Source organism: Lonchura striata, chromosome 4, assembly GCF_046129695.1.
Source record: "Lonchura striata isolate bLonStr1 chromosome 4, bLonStr1.mat, whole genome shotgun sequence".
Lineage (NCBI taxonomy): Eukaryota > Metazoa > Chordata > Aves > Passeriformes > Estrildidae > Lonchura > Lonchura striata.
In genome coordinates, this window is record NC_134606.1 from 46,064,404 (window position 1) to 46,087,100 (window position 22,697).

General features: G+C 39.2%; 1 protein-coding gene across 2 annotated transcripts in view; it reads right to left on the reverse strand.

The window, feature by feature from the left end:
• EGF (epidermal growth factor) overlaps positions 1-22,697 on the reverse strand; it is a 56,786-nt gene that overhangs the window by 13,736 nt on the left and 20,353 nt on the right. For both annotated transcript variants that reach the window (XM_021525471.3, XM_077782954.1), the window contains exons 7-20: positions 21,400-21,525; positions 20,237-20,359; positions 18,070-18,192; positions 16,784-16,909; positions 15,644-15,780; positions 13,643-13,791; positions 11,937-12,041; positions 9,997-10,220; positions 6,588-6,755; positions 5,701-5,850; positions 5,102-5,248; positions 4,332-4,448; positions 3,190-3,315; positions 1,188-1,307 (exon numbers count right to left, since the gene is read on the reverse strand). In XM_021525471.3, the coding sequence (XP_021381146.2) occupies positions 1,188-1,307; positions 3,190-3,315; positions 4,332-4,448; positions 5,102-5,248; positions 5,701-5,850; positions 6,588-6,755; positions 9,997-10,220; positions 11,937-12,041; positions 13,643-13,791; positions 15,644-15,780; positions 16,784-16,909; positions 18,070-18,192; positions 20,237-20,359; positions 21,400-21,525 (1,941 nt within the window). The remainder of the gene's footprint in view (positions 1-1,187; positions 1,308-3,189; positions 3,316-4,331; positions 4,449-5,101; positions 5,249-5,700; positions 5,851-6,587; positions 6,756-9,996; positions 10,221-11,936; positions 12,042-13,642; positions 13,792-15,643; positions 15,781-16,783; positions 16,910-18,069; positions 18,193-20,236; positions 20,360-21,399; positions 21,526-22,697) is intronic.

Below are 22,697 nucleotides of genomic sequence, written 5' to 3' on the forward strand. Positions count from 1 at the left end.
ACAGCTACATGGCAAAGAATTTCTGGCAGTATGGATTAGCAGAGACACGCCTAATCATTCTCATACAATTATGGGGTCAGTTCTATGACTCACACCACTTTTATTGCAACATGACCTTCAATGACATTTGGGTTTTAAAATTTCATTTTCAAGAGAACTGCCATGGCAAAGAGCCTGAATGGAAAAGGATGAGTGATTATAGTGAACCCCAGGTGTGCATGCATTCAGCAAAGAAAATTTCATTTTGCTAAAAGAACTTATTAGTCAAAGAGCTAAAACAGTGTGTTAACAGCTATAAAGACATGGGATCAGGCTGACACATGAGGGACCTAGGAAACATTACTTCCAAGTCACGCATCATTTAAAATCATCATTTCCTGAGTGACACCTGAAACTACGGACAGATTAAGTGGCTGAAATGGGAGTGGGAATCCTGATAGGTGTTCTATTTAAGAAAGCCGTAATTTCCTTGTTTTTCTGAAGAAACAGCTCTGTGACAATCACACATTGTCCCTCCATCATCAGAAAGTTATTCAATCTGGAGTAAAATTTACTCTGACCAAGAGGGTTGACACAGAGTAAAAGAATGAGTCACTCTCATTTTCAGAGAATGCTGCTACCTCATTGAGGCACCAAAACGAAGGTCAGATAGTCACTAGTGCTGGACTTTTAGCAGTTCCCTTCAGTAAATTGATAATCAGATTTTCTAAGGAGTTTCAGAGCCTTTTTGAACAATTAGTGACTTGAACTGAAAGATAAGCTTATACTAAAGAATCAAATGGCACTTAAATCGTGTGCATTTCATGTGCTAGCCTTCTGCAAAGCAACAAAAGGCACAGGGAGTTTGAAATATGGCACAGACCGAAATTACCCTCAAAAAATATTACTTCCAAGGAGCATTCACTTCTGCTGTAGATTGTAAATGATATTTGATAGATTTGTCAGTACGTTTAGACAGTAAAAAATTTACATTGAACCTTAATGTAGATATTTCCTTACTAAACTTGTATCTGTGCTCCTTAGTCCACCACAAAACAACCCCCCAAAGGCAAAGCTAAATGGATCCACAACCTGATCAGAATGTTACTATACAGGGATTCTTTAGTTTCCAGGTATAACAATTTATCCAAGGACACAGCTCTTAATTTAGGGCCCCTTTTTTTCATTTGCTCACTCCGTTTACTCACTGCAACCGACGCCAGTTCCAGAAGCATGATCAGCACAAGAGCAAGTGAAGTTTCCTTCTGTATTTGTGCAGGTCATGTTCTCTCCACAGGTGTGGGACCCCGTCTTGCACTCATCAATATCTGTCACCCAAACAGGCTGCAGTTAGAGGAATGAAATGCCTCAGAGGATCAGCTAAAAGGGCAGCAGTAGCAGCACTGTGCTCCTCAGGCAGTGGAGAAAAACACCAGAGACCTCTCATTCTGCAAATCTGCCTTCATGGAAAGCCTAATGGCAAAGCGACCAGCATACTTTCTATAGCAAGAGCAGCCTGTGCTGCAGAAACTCTCCACAGGGAGAAGGAGGGCAAGGCTTCCCCATGAAATGTGGTTTTGAAAGACTGTCAAGAGGCTCCCTGACTACAAGAGTTTCCAGGCTCAGAGACCATGTTAGGTTTGTACACATCTCTCACCCCCCTTCTGCTGCACACCCTCCTCCCGCCCCCACACCTTCTCTCCAAAGCCCATGGCAGCAGCCCCTGCCAGGCTGGCCACCTGAACCTTGCTAAGCACCAAAGCACCCCCCTCAAAGGTGGAACCTTTGGTTCACACAGCAGAGTTTGGGAGTCTCTGATTCATTTTATGAGCTGTCAGCAGAATACATGTGCTGGGTCTGCTTTGGGGAATCACAGATCTGCTACCCCAATTTTTGTGAAATTATTGCTTAAACTGCTTGGAATTTTTCTAGAGTAAAATTAACTGGATCTAGCTCAAAACAGTATAGAAAATTCAGAGCACTTTAAAAAAAAGGGGGTGGGGGGAAGGGGAACACAACTGCTGCAGCATATTTCATGAAATGTGATTTCACCAACACCACATGAACTCATCATGTGTTATCACTGAACATACCATCACATTCCTGGACACTGTGCATGAATGCAGGTGCTTACAACTGAAGCACAAAATCGCTTACCAGTTTCTGGCTTTCATTGTACGTTTCAAGTCATCGAACACAAAATCAGTTTCAGTTAAACTAAAGACTTGGACTTAAAGACTTCAGGAAGATAATAGACTGTTTTTCAATGGCAGTGGAAGCCACTACATCCTGAATAACTATACCACAGTATAGTGGTAAGTAAGATAGTAAGAACCTAGGGCTGCTTGAGGACTAGCCTTCTGTATTGTGCTGGGTCAGCAAGAGGACCTTGTCACTGCTGTATGCACTTCCATCTGCACTTCCAAACATTCTCAAAGACATGAGCTCTCTCTCTGACCCCTGTAGGCAAAAGGCCTTCTAGATTCTTCTGCCTCTGATACTTTCCACACTCTACCCATAATAATGATACTGTTCTTCATTTTTCAGTCATCCTAATCAGTGTTGAAGAACCAAGTCCAGTAAAGATTATGTAAGAATTGGTTCAAAATTATTGGGCTTTGAATTAGGCTAGAAAGGAAAAAAATAAAAGAAAAGGACAAAAGGGAAGGCAACACTCCCATAAAGCTCTGAAAAAACTGTGTGCTAGTCAAATACTGGAGAGAAAAAGCTTCCTGTTCATATTTACCACTAAAATGGATTAAGAATTTAAGAGACGTAGGGAATGAACTAAAGACCTGGTATTACAGCTGGATGGGAAAATCAGTGGGTCTGATTATTAACAAGACTCTAAATGTACTCAAGTTGTCAGTGTCACACCTTGAACCTCATGCCTATTAAACAGACCTGGAATTATTTGATGAGTATTATGACACACTCAATACCTGCTTTCGTTTATATTCATGGCAACGATTTCCAATAAAGCTCTACTGCTTCACCTCCACTTCCCTCCTCCCCTTCACTCTTCCTCTCTCTCCTTCTATAGCCACTAAAAAGAGTGCAAACACTGAGAGGAGATATTCACTGACAACTACAAGCTTTGCATATTGATAATTGCTGAGGTTACCACAATTCAAACAGGGAGGAAGGAACCACAAAGGCAGAAACGCCTCAGCCTTCCAGACAGGGCAGAGCCCTCACACGTGCCCATACCATAGCAATGGACTCCATCTCCAGTGTAGCCTTCCAGGCACTTGCAGACGTAGCCCCCCTCCGTGTTGATGCAGTCGGCCACGCTTCGATTGCAGCGGTCCATGTGCACAGCGCACTCGTCCACGTCTGCGGGACACAGCAAGGCACAGGACACGTGGGTCACGAAACCATCGCCTCAATCCACACACGGAGACACCTGCACCATGGATCTCCTCAGACTCTGCTGTCACTTGGCATTTGTGCACGTGAAGCAAATGGGAAGAGGGGGACTTTGTGGTCTTTTTTGGTATGAAATTTGATGGGGTGTTCTAAAATCCAAGAGAGCCAACAAAATGATATTACAAATATCATTTGCTTTAAAAAAAACTGTTGAGAGGAAGTGATCTGATAAAAAAAATATCTTTATGTTATAGAATCATATAATCCATTAAGTTGGAAAAGACCTCTAAGAGCATTTAGCAACTTGGTTTCATAAAAGAAAACACAGGCTTAAAAAAAGAAAAATTACTACAGTGGAAAAAATGTATGCCCATTTCAGGTTACAATTTTTTCCCTTTCCATAGTAACACAGATTCTCCTGAGTCTCTTCATGCTTAGCCGCCAAATGGTATTCTTTTTCTGTTTCTAACACCTTCCTCTCTTGACCTTTCTTGAGCAAAACAGTTATTCCGTTTATGTTGCAAACAAGTCCAGAAATTTGAAGACCACCCTGAGCAATGTTTTGCATGGCTTTTAGAGTCTTTCTAGTGCTTGAAAGAAACTAGTGCAGCACTTTTATATAAATATTACATCAGGAATACTAATTTTGAAGATATTCCTTATGTCTAAATTATACATTAACATGTCTATGGACTGAGCTCTTATAATTAGCCAAATTTTACAAATAAATACATTATATTTATATTATCCATGTTATTGCTTGTTAATATTAATAGGATTAACACTCATGGCTCAAGGGGAAAGAAAAGGCATGTGATAATTAGCCATTTCATTTCACATGCTCTCAGTTCATCATTCCTTTCATACTGTTGACCTTTCTCTGACGCCTCACACAGCAGAGCTGCCAATATGAAAGGAGATAGATTTTCACCCTCCCTCCCAGTCTAAAATTTTTCAAAAGTTATAATAATGGTTTTTATTACCATAGCATGATTTCCCCTTCCTGGTAAATCCTTTCAAACACTGGCACATAGCACCATCTTCCAGCAAAACACACTCTGCATTGACATAACATTCTAGTGCAGTGCAGTCATCTTCATCTATAGCATAAGCAAAACAAACCAAAAAGGAAAAACCAAACCACTAGATCTATTTGCAAATATCAAAGGAAGTAGTGTATATCTATATTACAGAAAAACAAACTAAGAAAAACAGAACATACAGTTAAAATTTGAAACTTAGCTCTCCAGGATTAATAATGACAAGCCAACACAATCACTGCAGCTGTTCTTTGTCTAGATGGAGTTGACATGTCATTTAGTATCAGGATTTCTGAATATTTTATTCAAAACCTATTGCAAAAGTTAATGCTCTAATGTCATCAGAGATATATAGAATTCAATGGGTTTATTTTAACATTTTTAGAGGAATGCAATATACTTAAAGACCTAAGAGGGAGATTTTCTCAAGTGTTCCAAATTAGAAATGTTTGTTCTCTAGACCAGGATAATATTATCAATTTTTGTTGATGTAGCCAAGGAATATAGACACAAACAAAACAAGCAGTCCTACCTGGAATAATTGCACAGACCCAAGCTCTTGTTAGAAGATTACGAGCATGAATACCACCAATCTCAACAATGAACCTCTCTTTCTTTAAGGTGTATTACTTCATTCTGCTCTATAAACCTGAGACTCTGAAGCTGTTTAGAGCCTCAGAGTAAACATAAGGAAGATAGCCATCAGACTATACCTGATACCATTATTTCAGCTGTAAAAAATTTTATTTTCTGTTTTTTCCCATTGTCTGCATCCTTAAAAATACTAGTGCTCCGTGTGCTCTGGAGTACAGTCTCTGGTGGTGGCATTGGCATTACCTCCTTGTGCACAGAGACACTTCCTGAAAAAGACAAGAAAAAGATGACATGGACTATTTAAATCTACTGAAATATCTGATTTTCAAATATTTGTCTATTTTCCAATAATCATGGTGGTTTCCTTTTAAAATAACCATCAGTATCCTCCCAGACTAACCTGTTTCTGACATCAAATTATTCCTAAAAGCACTCACTGGTGAGTTTTCTCAAATACAAAAGAGAAGGAATGTGACTCATTGCACACAATACTTGTCAGCACTACACACTTTTTTCACTGCTAAAATGCCAAGGGAAAAATTACAGTGGTCAGACAACATCTCTGTTGTCTTGTTGTCCCAAGGACAGCATTCCAGCATTTTCATTCTTCAGAGACATCATCATTCCTTATGTTAGAGCAAGGTGAATTTTTCCAGTGCTACCTGTCAGGATCCTCAAGGGTTTGAGGGGAGTCTTTTCGGGAACTGGAGAACTGTACCTGCTGTTGAGTTGGAAGAATCCAGAGCATGACAGGATTTTCCATCTTGAGTTTTCCCAAATCCTGGATGGCACTTGCAGTGGACAATTCCAAAACTGTTTTCACAGATCTGATCGCAGCCTCCATTCTCATAAAGGCAAGGATTTGCCCCTAATGAAGAAAAACAGGAAAATTAACAAACTGCTTCTTCAATCAACATCTCTGTTTAGACATACAGAGTTGAAGCAGTTGGAAAAAGAATAAGGACTGACAAAAACTATGATTTTCTTTTTTTCTTTTTTTTTTTTTTTTCTTTTTTGGTAACAGCAAACGTATATAATAAAGCATAGATATTATCACCTAGCCCCTGTCAGGAAAAGAGATTTATGTACTACGTATTTAATGCAGGTACCACATTTTTAAATTTCCTTTATTGTTTCTGCTTTGATATTTAGAGTCCTAATATTTCAAGGACATAAGGAACCTGTGATTACCTTCTCTCAGTCCTGGTCTATTGCACTATTCTTTTCTGCTTACAGGGAGATTGCTCTCAACAGAAAATCAAATTATTTGATCAAAAACTAATAAATCTCACAAAATCTTTCCCCATGTCATTTGTTATTATTGGTGTGTGTGGGGTGCTAATAGACTAGGATAAATAGGAATTAAAAGACTGTAGTAGCCTCATGGCAATTGATCAGCATCTATTCTTGGTAATGAAGATAAATCTGTCAGCATTCCTGGGACACATGCCCAGATGATGCTTTCAATAAATGCCAGTCTCACTATGCAAGGCTTTTTAAAGAGCCTATTTCTGAGAAGATAATCCTCTATCCAAGGACATCTACAGGTATCAGTGAACAAGAGGAGGCTGGAAGGGAATGACTGCTTGATTTTTTGCAGTGTACCTGGTTTCGCCAAAGGATGAACTACAACCACTGATGAGGGTCTCAGCATGCTGCCTCGAAGACGTACCCTGTTTTGGCCGGTCTTCTTGTCCACCCTCACTAGTGATGGCCTAGCCCAGTCAGAAAACCACAGGTGGTCCTCAAACACCGCCACAGCAAAAGGGTGGCCTACAAAGACATTAAGTTTATCATTTCTACATCTGTAGAACCCACACAAGAAACCCTGTAAAGGAAAGCATTATCTGCATATAGATCAACTTCTAAAACAGGGGGCTAGCCAAAGCCAGTGCTCCACTTTGATTTCCCATGGAGAGGGATAAGTGTCCGTTGGCAATGGACCAGGGGCACAGGTTACTTGTGCTCTTAGCAAAGGAGGCTGTGACACGTGCCTAGCTCAGTACACACTCTATACTTCTGGTGACTTCCAACCAGATCTAGTTCACGAGATGCTTCTACCTCACACATCATCATTTCTTGAGGCAGCCTTGGGACCAGCCCTTCAGACCTAGAGTACCTCCCTCCTCTGCCACTGCATGGCCTGTGCAGAGAGCTGCTGAGGTGCACAGTCCCTTTTGCAGTCTTCACAATACAAGGAGGAAAGGAGCTCATGGCATGTGTCATCCTGCATAAGCATCCTGGCATGGGGATGCTACAGACACTGCAGCCACTGACTCCTGGTAGGGCCCCAAGCCTGTGTGCAGCCTCTGCAAGCGCCCAGAGTACATGCAAGGGCCATGCAGAGGGGCATATAGCCAGCTAACATAAGCCACAGGAGGCAATAGGTCATCCAGGTAACTTCCTCTCTTTCCACTGATGACAACAGGATCCTAGACACCAGCTTCAACCAGGCACCTAACAATTACAGGACTAACAGTAGTTGTATGAAATTCCACCCCAAGTTCGGAGCACAGGAACTTTTTCTTGGTAGCACAACATTAGCTGCACTAGGAAAACTCAAATCTCTAGTTTGACTTCCAGAGATAAGCTCAGCAATTCAGAATCCAAAGGAAAATTTCATATAAATAATGGCAGATATAAGGATCTTTACAAAATGATTCTGACTCTTTCTAATATCTCAAGATAGAAAATTGTCATTAGTCCATATGGGACTATGCATTTTTTCTATACACTCAGGAATCTCCTGCTATCAAGGTAGCCTTTGGGCAAGTTTTTGCAATAGAAGGTAAGAACACGTGCTATTCTTCCATGGATGTATATCTGGCTTCAGAGTGGATGGTTCCTGGCTGAATTGGGTTTGCTTTTTTGTGGTCCTTAGGGCCTCAGTGGCACTGCCCTGTACCACTGCAGTGTGAGCCCCTCTTGAAAGGTATGATTTTTAAGCACATGATTTTCATGGTCTGTGATTTTGCTTCTTGATGTAGACCTCAACTAGGCAGTGTTTAATTTCAGTAATGAAATTGGGATCTCAACATCTATTATCTTAAAGAAACCCCTAAAAATCAAAGACAAGAAAATAAAACAACAAATAATCAGTACAGATAACAATCAGAATCTTGGGAAAGGAGTATGTATTGATATATCTTAAATTCATCTTACAAACTGAAAAAAAACAGTCCTGAACAAAAAAAAATCTAAGACACTGTGTAAGTGTTCTTTAGTGTGTATTATTGGCAGCTAACTACCTCCACTGACCCATGCTTAATCACTGATCTTGATTCTTACCTTTTCTTCCCATTAAATTTGAACAACTAGACCAAAATCTAGATACTGTCCCCACCCAAACATTTCCTCACAGTTTTAGGATCTGTGGTTTGCACTATTCATAAACAGCACTCTGCTTTGACTAGCAATGTATTAACCTCTTATTTTGCAAATACATTAAGGATTAAAATCAGAAGCGTAGTGTCAGTCTGTGGAGGCAGCAGGAACAGTACAAATGCGACCCACTGCATAAACAAAAGGGATAGTTGTGCTCTTCGTTGTCTTGGGCAGCTTATTATGAGCTGTGTTACTTACAGCTGAAAATAGGATTAGGTGGAAGAGCGGAAATAATTCACCTGTTTGTCACGCAGCTCTACTGAATGAGCTCTCAGTACGGGGCACTAGAGGGAGCTGCTGTAATAAAAATTCATGTAGTAACAGAGCACCTATGAAGAGGTGCCACCTTCCGTCCTCCAGTGTACAGCTGTTCAACAACAAAAACTGAATTCCAGTCTTCACTAACAACATTAGCAAATGATCAGGACATGCTTCTCTAGATTCATCCCCCTACAGGTCTTCATCTCTTTCACTTCCTTGCATACAGATGTTCATGTCCTTTTCTCTCACCTCCAAACAGCTCTATCACTGCTCCTTTCTCATAACCTGTGTTTCTATAGTGCTCCTAGCTCTCCTTTCTGTTTTCTCCCTGAAAGACACTGTCTTACTCTTTGTGGAGAAACAAAACAAAACTTTGATCAGATTTCAAGGTCCTCCTTTGCAGATCTGCCTGGCGGAGGCAATTGCCACAGGAGCAAAGGGAAGAGAGAAGAAGGCTGGAAAGTGTCTCTCCTTGAGCCTTTTGATGTCTTATAAACTGAAGAACACTGATTCCTCCAGGACCTCATTTCACTCACCTCCAAAGGACTGGGAGGGTATCTGGCTTAGGTGATGAACACAAGCCTTCCCAGAGCGCAGACTAGAACAGAGGCTGCTCAACAGAGTAACCATAAAGTTACCCACAGCAGTCATGATATTGAGCTATGAGTCCTCACTCTGCCCATGTCTTGTATGCACACCTACAATCCCCAGAGAGATTCCATGATTAAAAGGAATTGTCCTCTCCAGAAACTAATTTGCCATGTACAAGATTCTTAAACACATCGATTACTTTGGATGTGGTATAACATCAGTTCCGTGTTGCTAACACCTCTGTTCTCTTGCTCCAGAACAACACAGCAGTAGAAATCTTAGCCATAAAAACTACCATCATTTTTCATTTGGTATCTATTGTGTGTTTAGAATCCTTCTGGTGCTCAACATTGCCGATACAGGTTTGCTGTTCAAGGACCTTAACAACCTAGATTAATTCCCTTTCTTCTTATGTCAATATAACTCACTGATGCAATCAACACAGCAAAATCTGAATTAAACTAAGCAGCCATGCATGGGAAAAGTGAACGACATTTTTAATTTTTTGATTCTTTGCATTTTTCTGTGAAGGCAGAGAAGTTCTCTGTGCAATGCAAAATGACTCGTTAATAAAAGCAGAGTGTGTTAGAAAGACATGCTTTTGCTAAAATGAATAAAAGTCAGCTGGGTAACAGAATGAAGAACTTAAGTGTTGTCATTAACCTCAACATAGCATGGGATATATAGCACAGCATCTGGCCGGTAGTTTTCATGCACATATGCAGATGCACACACATGGACAAACAGCAGTAGGTAATTATCAACCCCAAAGCCTCACCTACATCATTCTGTGCAAGAATCTGACGACCAGAACCATCCAGGTTTGCGCTCTCCACCACGGCCTGTTTAGCATCACACCAGTACAACTTGTCAGCCAAGTAGTCGAGAGCTATTCCACTGGGCCACACCAGGCCAGAGCTGGCTACCACCCGGCGATCGAAGCCTTCTAACGAAGAGCTGTCAATCCGCGGATTGACCCCCATGTCAGTCCAGAATAATCTCCTTCAGAAAACAACACGAATACAGGAAGTCAGTAAGTAAATGTTTGTCCTCCTCTGCATGGAGTTCTTTCAAAGCAGGAAGGTCAGATCACAGCAATACAGCCCTGACTCACAGGAGAAAAAGTGCACGCTTCAAGCAAACATATTGGCTGCTGATCTTTTCACGCTTGCCATAAGACTCCAGGTGATTGCACTGGGACTTATGCAGAATCCTCACTTGTTCACTGGCATGAAACCTTTGGAAAACAACTCCTGACTAAGTTAACTGCCACAGCTCTTCATATCTGCTTTTTGAGTTTCCATGTGACAGCTGACAGTGTTTTAGCAAACCCAGACAACAGAAAATGATGCATTAGCCAGACCCTTGTCTAAAGAGGGATACAACAATAAACAAATAAAACTAAAATTGCTCATTACCCATGGAAAACAAACAAGAGTAGGCAGGTTGTTTAAAAAAAATACACCAATATCAGGTTCAGAATCCTTCTTCCTTTAATAACATCATGATTCTCAGGGTCTCCCTCTAGAGTCCTGTGTGTTACTCACTGAGTGTTTAGCTGTTTTCAATGGAAAGTGCTAGAAGGCAACTCTAAGTGGAGATATCTATAGTTGCAAATAATGTCTGAAGTTTGGACTCATCTTCCCAGGCACCAGTTGCCACTGTCAGGTTTACTGAAATAACCCAGGGATTCACTTAGCTTTAGTTACACAAGCAGTTTTGCTCTAACTAATGCAAGGATCAGTATTTTCAAGAACTGTAATTGTGTTTCATATCCCTTTTTAATATTTACAACTATGGACATTGTCATAATGTCTGTTCATCCTTTCACCATTAACTTTCTAAAAAGTTAGGTTTTATAATGGTGTTTCCTCCTCTCTTTCCCCTTGAATGTTTTGCCTACCAATAATTCTAGTAAAGAATCTGGAAGAACCTACCTTTCTTCAAAGTTTTCCTACAAAATGTCTCTATAGCATTCACACTCTACTGAAAGATTCTTTCAGGTCTTCTATGGGCAGAGGCAAGCTAGCAAAACACCCTCCCCAAACCTGCTTCTTTCAGATTCATCAGTACTTAGTTATAGCAGGATATGAGCATCAAAACAAAATTTAAAGGATGAGATTTAAAATGCTCCTACTACAAGCATATTGATTAAAAATCCATGGGACTTTACCATTGATTGAAACAGCCAGAATTTCATCAAGAGTTTAAACACATGGGATAATTTCAACACTAGTTAAGAAGATACAAGGTGCATTTAAAACAAAAAAATCTCCAGAACAGTACATTAGGTTTAGTTTCCTCTGAAACCGAAACCAAACTGGACCAAAAATAAAAAAGGCAGTTTTGTAAGCATTGCTGGTTAAAAGTAATTACCTTCTTCACACTACTAGATATGGAACCATAAAGGTTTGTAGTGTGGCACCTACAGCTGTCAGTGACCTCAGTTTCTCATGCTTATCTTTGACTTAAACTGCATACAGTATCATTAATGCTCCAATTATTTTCTTCTAAAATCTATATGAGAAATGAACATGTCCCAGCCCATGAAAGAAACCCTTCAATAAAACATTACAGTTCACACAGCTCTGCAAGGCAATGACTTACCCAGCATGAGAGTAATGCATATTTTGACTGCCAAAAGGGCAAAGCTTGCACACCCATTTTTAAAAATCATCCACAAGAATGACATGATTTATTGTGTTTATCACTCCTTACTTAGCAAATGGGTGGATGGCAATCCCTTGGGGCTGGGAGAGATCCTCCCAGATGATCATTTTTCTTTGCATTCCATTCAGATTGCTCCTTTCAATGCACACCTTCCTGCAACACACAGAGCACTGTTAGGTCTTCCCTGCCATCTTTTTAATTACTTTCTTGGGCTGAATGTACTAAGATTTTGCACTGCTTTAGTTTAACTGTAATAAATAATTTCACAGTGACAGGAAATAATCTTGCTGATGTGGGATGTCTAGTTGTTTTATCAACAAGTAATTAATGTTACAGCTTCATTATCTGGGCCAGGGCACGATGACAAAATACCTGCTGGTCTGCAGAAGACATGAGGTTCTCCTTCTCTGGGTGAATAATGAATTGCAAGTATGATCACTAATAGATAAATGATAGCTTTAAAAGTAGTCAGGAGGAAAACTTTCTCCTAACTGAATACCATGACCAAATGTGTAAAGAATTTTTTTAAACAGTGCTTTTACATAGCATTTTTCATCCAGAAATCAGTGGTCATTTTACATATTACATCTATTTTGTAGGAAAAAATGTGGCTAAGGTTCTTAAGATCACTCATAAAATCTGTGGCCAAGTCAAGTATAGAATCTACATTGTCAATCTTTCAATTCACATTTTTTCCAGAAAACTGACTTTATTGCTGCAATATTCATCTTGCCAAACAAATATCAGCCTCTACTTGCAAGCAAGCCTACAGCCTTCCATGCCTTTTTGAACCTTCAAAAAGAGACCCCACAGAGATAGGAGAAATATATTCCTACAAGTGTGAAATACAATTGGGTAAATTGGGTGAGAAGGAAGTTGCAGGTTCTAATTCTCATATTCCCCCTGAACTCCTGGCTTATGGAGAAAAGCACCACAATCTCCCATTTCACAAGAAACACTGGCATAATTGTACAGCAACTCAGTCATGTGACAATATTGTACACAAAAGCAAGGAAGTGGACTAGAAGAATATTTAAAATGGAGAAGGAGAGTGGTCTAAACACTCAAAATTACTTTCTATTGACTAATGAATTATGTATCATATTGAAAGCTCATGACCACTCTTCAAGGAGTCTTCACTATCTGTTGTGATCTGAAACTGCCTTTTCATCAAAGGTCAGTTTTGTTTCCCTCTGCATATAAGCTTAGGTATCAGCTGAAAAGTGGTCACATAGTCTGGCAGCAGTCATTCCTCTTTTATCAGAGATAATTGACAAAGACTCTCCAATAACATGACTCCAGCTGCCAGCAGCACTGACTTCTGCCCACAATGTAATCAATGCAGTAATATTATTTTTATATGTATATATGTGTATGTGTGTATATAGATATAGATATGCACACAAAGATATACCCATACACACACAGTCACATGCAGCATAAGTATGTAATAAGCAGTGTAAGAAAATATATTCATATGCATATGTGCACATATCTAGATTCCTTGCAACTGAGTCCAAACCCTTGCTTCTTGGAAAGACAAAGATAAAAATACAGTAGCAGACTACAAGTGAACTTCCAGCATTTTAGCTTTAAAAAACTTTCCAACATATATATTTGAGACTAAAACTACCCAATCAGAGTGTGAAGCACTACTAAATTAGAATGATATCTCAGCTATTTCTGCATCACCAGTCGTTTATTCCAAATATTTTATGGCATGCTTCAACATAGATGCACTGTGGAGCATGTACCCTCTGTCTGTCCAGTACAATTTACGGTTAATCCAGTCCACAGCAAGGCCTTCGGGTGTATCTATAGCTCCATGAACAACCTTTTCACGATCTGAACCATCCAGATTCGCCCGTTCTATCCATTTCAAGGCAGTGTGGGCAAAGTAAATCTGTGAATAAATAACAGACAAGGTGCCATTAGTTCTCATCTTACTTTCTACTCTACCTCCTCCGTCCTGTAACTCCATTTCTAAAACACCTTTTTCATCTGGAAAATTCCCTAAACTGCTTATTCACAAAAGGCTGCACAGGTAACCCATGATCCCTGATCAAATAAAAAGGCACTTATCCTTCAACCAGGATGACTTCTACAGGCAGCTTGTGTTTAGCTGTAAATCCTGGTTGCCCTACATACAGCCCTCTGAATATCCTGTAGTTTTGTTTCAGCCAGCAGCTACTTCATGAAGCACAGCTGAGGAAGCAAAAGCAGGAACAGGCAGAAAGAAGCACGTTGTCACTTCACTGGCTGCTTATGTTGAAAAGGGAGAAGTGTGGAGAAGATAGTAGCACTCTATATACATCAAGGAGCTGGGAAAGGGAAAAGGAGTTATAAAATTTACTTGTATTTTTTCCACTCTTTTATCCTGCAGATATCTTAATTTTTTACAAGGTGTCTATTCTGCAAGGCTCCAACATTTCCAGAAGCAGTTTTTTAGTTTGGGGTCAAAAGTTCTTTGCTGGTAGGGAAACTATGTTTGTGTTTTCCAAGGATGTGTAAACTTTGTCTTGCATCCCAATACCAGAGGATACAAACACGGTATGGCACAACCATATCAAAACTAGTACTTTGGAAATTGTAACAGCAAAACAAATAACTTTGCTTTGATGCTGGCCATGAGATCAAACAAAACAGGAGGGAGCTTCTAGCCTTAGCCCAGTTAATTCAACACCCTGAGAGCACAAAGGGGTGCTGCCTTGCCACTCAGCTGACATGACCAGGCTCCTGCAGCCTGGCTGGCCCCCTGCATGTCCCCCCACCTCTGTACTGACACCTAACAGCACAGGAGGGGGTACCAGGTGCACACCAGAGTCACTGGCACAGCTGATCCACACTTGGCACAGCACAGGGCAACTGCTGCCTCTCCAGCAGAGCCCTATTTTGGGAGATGTTCCTGAAGTGCCTGAAGTGCTCCTCCTGTAAATGCAGATCTGGCAACATTCACATTTGTTTATCTGTGTCCATCCGGGCCTTGAGATGCTTCCAACAACTTAACTGAGCTCCTCATCAGCTTTCACTGTACCATCCAGTATTTCTTTGCAACACTTTTACAGTGTAAATAAGTCTCTCCATGGGAAAATATAACTTTCTGCCACAGAAGGTTCAGCAAAGCACACCTGAACTCCTTTCCAACTCTGCACGCAAGGAGTAGGACATTAGGATGTGGCCACACGGACAAACAGGTCTTTATACAGAGAAGATTCCTGCTTCCAAAAGCACTATCTAATATGTGAGGAGCACATTGGGGAAGAGCAATAGACTCTGTGAGCATTCAGCAGTTTTGCTCAATAATATCAGGACATGGGAAGTAATCCTTGTTAAGATTACTCCAACACTTAGTAGAGATCATACAGATTTAGCTGGATAGAATGGAAGATATTTGCTTGTACCACTACACAGTGAAAAAACGCCACAATATATTTCCAGAAAACAACACTGCAGTCTTAAAAGAGAAAACTCACACAAAAATTCTTTAAAATTGAAATCATGTCTGAAGTGAATTTACACATCCAAATTCTATGTGAACTATCATTATCAATGTACAAAAAATAAATACTTTAAGGCTGAAACTCTTCAACTAATGTTTGGCAGCCTATACCGGTTGTATTCCCAGGCAGGCAGCAGAACAACGAGCGGCATAATGCGTAATCCAGATCACTGACAGAGGAAAGGTTAAGGCACATGAAGGCTCAATCCTTTTGTCCTTGCAACACTCCAGAATCCTCTCATTTTTAATGCCTTACCTTATTTTCCACCGGGTCAGAGTCCAGTGCTAAGACTACTCCCATCTGCCAGTCAAGTAAACTTGTGTAATCTGCTCCATCAAAACTGATCTGGCGGATATCTTGGCCATTTGCAAATAACAAAAATGGCTTAGGACCTGTCAATTAAAATTTGCCAGTATGTTAGTTGCACTAATTTCAAAGTGATCTCTAACTTGCATTACTACCTAAGCAGTGTTGTAAATAAGTAACAGTAAAAGACAAAATGAGAAACAAAGGCAGAAAGAAATTACAACAATTTTCCTACACTCCACTTGCCTAATAAATTAAAGATAAATGTGAATATAAGTTTACAGCATCGGCCTCAACATTTTTGACAGAAGTTGTCACTAGTCCTGCTGAATTTCAAACTGAGTGGCTTAGCTTGGAGGCAGTCATCTCTCTACATTTCACAGCATCACTATAAATGCCAGAATAACTTGAATTTCGCATATGGAGAAGTCTTTTGTAGTAAAACCAAGAAAGATACTGTCAAAAAAAAAAAAAAGAAAACAACAAACAAACAAAAAAACACACACAGCTTTCCCCTTATTTCAGGCACAAATCAAAAACTTCTTTTTCTTCCTCTCTCTTTGGCAATTGCTTATACCTTGCTGATCACCAGACTCTGCCCTTTTCTCAGAAGAAACAGAAGGGTCTGAAATCCAAACATGCGCATCAAACACCTCGGCTTCCTGGGGCCAGTGGGTGAGAAATATCCATGTATGTAAAGTCTTTAAACAGACTATTCCCTATCCTATTCACCAAATACAGCAACTTCAGCCCCAGTTCTGTAACACTGGGCAGGAACTATGTCCATATTTATGTGAAGGCACAAAACCTTGTGTACTGCAGGACAGACCTCCACAGTATGGGAGCCCGGAGTGAAATGATGAAGATGGATCACAGATTGAACTTTCTGTGAAGGAGGCAGAACCATATACTGGTGCTTGTTCTGGTTTATTTCCAAAATAGCTTGTCTTTCCTAACAACTAATACTTCCAAAGTTTCACAGAGTAACCCAAAATCAGTGCATAAAGGGATCCCACTTGACCCACCTTAAAGAATTCAAAAAAGTTTGCTTTTATTGGCAGAAATATGCAAGCATACCAAGACACCAACCTATAGCAGTGCAGTGCTTTCTGTCACGCTGAAGCTTATATCCAGGAAAACAAGCACACTCCCAGGAGGATGGGCTTAAAGAAGAGCATATCTGACTGCAGCCACCATTATCTGGAGATGTGCAACCTTAAACAGAGCATTTGTAAAATTTTACTGTGCCGTTCTAAAAAAAAAATAAAATACAACAAAATCAGAGGTATAAGAGAATGGTTCACCCTGCTCAGGATTTCTACAGTGCAAATTATCTCAGTGACTGGTAGATTTACCAAAAGGCCTTCTGCTGAAAGCAGAAGACTACTGAAGTGAAAGCAAATTAGTAGTAACTTGTTCCAGGTTTTCAGGGAAAATTTACAACACAGGATGTTGTGTTGTAACACAAAGTGAAAGGGCGGGATATGTAAAGAGAGAGGATCTTTAATGTGTTTCAGAGAATTCTTCTCCCACGCAAATCTCATCTCATCTACATCAGAGTAATAAATTTTATCAGACTTTTCACTTCATGCAAAGAAACAGCAAATTAATGCCATTGTCTCCCCAGAAGTTAATTAGGCTAGGATAACAAATTGATACTTTCTAAGAAAAAACAAGATTTCATGTAAAAAGAAACCATTCTTTTGGTATTTTTTTCTGTTATATTCTCAATACCAATACGAGCTAGCAAAAGAGAAATAATGACTGAATCTATGTATAAAGTACAGTCCACAGTATGAAAGGGATTAAAAGGGAAAGAGGATTTTTCACAGCAGAAGGCTGTTAGTAATGGAGATATCTTGACCCCTAAGACTGAAAACATGCAGTTGAGAAGCTACAGTCCCCTGAATTTGGAAAATTGTTGAAATTGCTGAAGTGGGGAATTACAGATTGAGTATAGCAGCTTCAAGTATTATGACTGAAAAAATTCCATTTGTGGGTTAGTTAGAGTGACTCTGAATCTGGGGTGCATGATGCCAATAAAATTATCACCTAAGCCTTAATTTTGTACATATATGTCCTCTCAAGCATAATTTTTAGATGTCTCCCACAGCAAAAATCTGAGACATGCCTTGATCTGTGCTGACATCAAAAGAACTTGGCCAGCAAATATTAGATATTGCTGCTACTAAAAATCTCTTAAAAAATGAAGATGAATACTGCTCATGTCAGCACTCAAATCACCTTACATTCTACTGTACAATCATTTACAGCTGTTCAAAATGAGTGTAAAATGCCTTCATTCACTTCTGGCTCTTGGTGCCAAGAATAAACAGAGCCTGGCAGACATTTCAGCTAAGAAAAATGTTACTTACCTGTGCATGTTTTGCCATCCACGTTGAGTACAGATCCTTCTGGGCAAAAGCATACAGGGCCTTTAGATGTCTGAAGGCAGCCGTGACTACATTTGTTGTCATTACTTGTACAGGTAATTATCTCTATAGTAATTTAAGGAGGAAAAGAAATCTTAAATAATGATACATTTTTTTACTAAGTCCCCAGTAAGAGATGTTAACACCTTCTTAAATAGGAAAAGAAGAAGAAGGGAAAAAATAGGGAAAATAAATACATAAATAAATAGAAGTGTGATGTTTAGAGTACAACACTTCTGCAGTCTTTCTGTGGTTTGTTATGCTGTATTTCTGTTTTACTTTCCCAAATTTGTTTCCACACCTTCTCCTAATTTCAGCCTAGGAGAAAGCCAAAATTGCTGAGTCCTGAACCATTATGCTTACCAGCCTTAAATTTACCAAAACTCTCTGAAGATATGTTATCAAAATAGAAGTAATTTTGAAAACTTTCTTTCTTATATTTCATAAAAAATAGAACAGGTTTTAAAAACTACAAGGAATCTGTACTGATAGAATAAGTATAAAAGACAAAGAGAATGAGGAAGAACTATTTTCCTACTACTCCACGTATAAAAGAGCTCAGATAATCCAAACCAGAAATGAACCTTCCAGAAACAAAACTATGTTCCTTAGTGTCAATTTTAGAAATTTTAAGGGCAAAATTATCTGATAAATTGGCTGTATCTTTCCTTTACTTGCTACTAGAAATATTTCAGCACCAACATATATTTTTTTAGTATTTCTTTAGTGCAGTTTCTGGACTGGACTGTGCTAACCACTTCAGCACAGAGAATAGGGTCCAGAAAATTCTTTCTGACCAGAGCTTGTGTCTTTAGATGAAGAGGTTCATAAAGGACTTGGAGGACAAAGTATCAAAATCTCTGGCCAGCATTTGGGCTTCTCATCTTCTGTGTGTCTCTCTCTCAAACTGCATAGTTGGTGACCCTCTGCCCTGTGCTAGAGGTCACACTGTCCATCCTGCATTCTTAGCCTGTGCTAAAAAAACATTCTTTTCTATCTAATTTGAGCCACTCAAAATGCAGGCATACAGTTCAAGCTGCTCATCCAAAGTAGGACTGAGTTGCACAGTGTCTAAATCTTGTTTTGGATGCAAAATGATATCCCATCTCCCAGTAACCTCTGGCTGCAGCCCTCCCATAGCTCTTCTGCTGCAGCTGGATGCCTACTGCAGCTTTCACACACACCCTGAACCCCCACGCTGGGGTCACTGAATCCTGCTCCTGGCTCCCTCTTAATAAAGAGAAGTGGATCTTACAGAATCACAGAATATCCTGAGTTGGAAGGGACCCACAGAGATCATCGAGTCCAACTCCTGGCCCTGCCCAGGACTCTTGGAGTCTAAAATAGACTGACTGCTAGAGTCTCTTAGATTCTATGGCTATATTTACTCTCCAGTAGTGATATTTAATATACCCTAGATCCTTATCCTGCCATGATCCACACAAAACTCATTAGTGTGCACTGACATTCCTGCTTGTGCCTTATACCAATGTTTTATTTCCATGGAAACAAAGTAGAAGGACCTATGTCTATGCATAAGTTTCACTTCAAAAGTGACTGACAATATTCCAAGACCTCAAAACAAACTTGGAAGCTTTTCACATTTTATGTTCTAGACTTACTCCAGAAAGGTTTAATTCATTTGTAGGCTGAGCATAAAAATTCCACATTTAATTCCATTAAAGTCATACATATTAGCAATGCTGTCAACCCTGATCTGAAAAGAAAATACATGATGCTGTGAGCTGCTCTTTCAGACACTGGGCAAATCCTTAGAGAATGAGCCAAATTCAGACCACATTTAAAAATACATAACTTCTTGTCCACCTGGAATGTGTCACCAGGCCTAATCTGAGAAGGGGTCTCTCTGGAGACATGACTTGTTTATTTGTTCCTTCTCTGAAGAAGCATATTCAATTTCTCACGTGTAACTTACACTTCCTTAAACATGACACCTGAAATCAGTTCACTCACTTTAAGCTGATCCTGCTTACATAACATGGGATTGGAAGCAAGCAATGCAATCCACAAAACTTTCAGCAATTCCAGTATGAAATGAGGACTCTTTCCAATAGGATACTCCAAGTGCTTGTCTGTTACAGCTCCTTACCATGACACGTTTTCCTATCAGGCAGCAGAACAAAGCCTCTTGGGCAGGTGCAGTAATAGGAACCAGGGATGTTCACACAGCCTAAAGTGCAGCCATGATTCCAGAAGCCACATTCATTAATGTCTGGGAAAAAAAAAAAAAAAAACAACCAAAAAAACAAAACAAAACAAAACAAACAAACAAAAAAAACCACCTTCTTGTGTTAGGGAATAGATTCATGAAGATTCACGAAACAAGGTAACAGTCTGAAAAAGTACATACTTTTTTTGCATTTATTTCACAAAAATGTGTTTTTCCTAATGAACTGTAAGAAAACAAGTTTGCAGATTTCATTCAAATCAGTGTTAAAAACCTTCTAGCAAAATGTACTTGTGCTCTGTGTGTTCAGCATAGGTGCTTAGAGGACTTTGAAATAGATGCCTTTCCATACAGATTCCAGTCCCATTTAAATCCTGTACACATCCAAAACATGTACATTTGACACCTTCTTAAAACAAAGATTCTTTTTTAAAATTTGGATTCAACATAACTTAAGTAAAAGCCTCAAAACACAAGTGTACTAAAAGCTAATATTCAGGAATCAAACCTGAGAATTTCCTGAGAACTGGAATACTGATGCTCAGGCAAGTTTGTAAATCCTGCAATCTAGGAATTCTGATGCCATTACGTCTTATAAAATCTGGTCATGTAGGGAAAGAGATGCTTTAAAAAGTATTATGTTATCTATTATTAATAGCAATTTTAGATTTTTAATAAAACAATCCAGATAAAAATACTTAGAATTTCTAAAGAATTTCTAGGAATTTTAATTTTTTGAAATTATACTTCAGAAAGACATCTTGTTGCTGGATTATTGCAAGTTTCACCTTCAGTGATACATCCAGTGTCATACTTATTTTAAAACAATTATCACACATAAGCATTTCTACTTATCTGAAGCTCCTTTATCTACTCAGACTAAGACCAAAATTTCTCACAAGAATGGCACGTACTTTCATAGGTCTCTTTTAAAACTATTTCAGACTTGGGAAGACACAAAACTGAAATGGCACAATTAAATTTTTAAAAGCTCATAGTAATTTTTCAAACTCAAGATAATAAGTAAAAGAACAGAAGAATTTTTTCATGTGATGGAATAAAGCTGATTCGAATTAATGTATTACCTTCACAAAACTGTTTATTTCGACTTAAAATAAACCCACTAGAACATCTACACCGATGTGTCCTTGAGTCTGGCCTGCAGATTCTTCTTCTGCACTTTTCTCTGTTCAAATCACAGATTCCTTTTTCTGAAAGAACAATTACAGTGTAAGTAGAATGGAATTCTTATCATATTAACCTTCCAGTAGAAAGATGATAAGAGATGTATTTTCTTCTCAACATCTGCTTGCTCAACCAAGCTGAGGAATTTCTTATTAATACAAAATAGCTTCATTTTTTTCCATTGGTAAAATCAAGCAAAAAAAAACCAAAAAAAAAAAACAAACAGCCACTGTAAAAGTTAAAGTACTTGGAATACAAGGAGTAGGTGTGTGCAATCATTTTGAGCTCTATGCCAGCACAAGCAGATTTAGAGAGAGCATGAACTAGGGGATGGTTTGGTTTGGGTCCATACCTAGAGTGACTATGAAAGGGAAAATTCAAGTTTCCTACACCCCCAGTCCTGCACATGATTATATATTACTTTGTAAAACACTCAGAAATAAGAACAACAGAGAGGAAGCACACATACAAAAAAGACAGAGAAGAGAGGTTTTTAAGACACAGCATACAAAGATTGTTGTTGTTGTTGTTATTATTAGTGGAATATCATTGCCACATTGCTGCTCATATTATTTAATGAAAAATATAACAGGAGGTTATAATGACCATGTGTTTCATTTGGGCAAAAGGTATTAGCACATTCTAGAGAATCTGTGTACTGGTGACTCTATAATAAATACAAGCATTATAAATGTTGAGCTCAAATTTCAAACTCAGAACCTTTCTTCAAAGAAAGAAGAAAAAATGTGCCCAACATTTTTTGTTGGTCTCCAGGAGCCTTCCTATTTCTCCTGCTTCACAGGAAAAGCTACTCCAGTATCCTTTCTCATGGGAAGGATTTGCAGAGCCTCATATCTGTGCTCAGCTATATTTCAGGGCTGGTGCTTTCACAGATATGCAGTACTCATTGTTTTATTTTTGTCTCCAAAATGGTTATTTTTGTTTGAACTGATGCTACTGAATGTGGGTGTGCAGCCACACAAAATGCTGTCTTTGCCCTGGGCTGTGTGCATAAGGCATCACGGGCTCATACAGGCAAAGAAATGCATATGGGACCAACTTTTTTCTGCTGTTTCCCATTCACAATCTAAACTCCAAGAGGTGGATAACTGCATAATATTTAAGCTCCAAGTTCATTCTTCTGCCAGCTACAATAGAGAAAACGTTAGCCCCTTGGTGGAAAGATAGATCACATCTA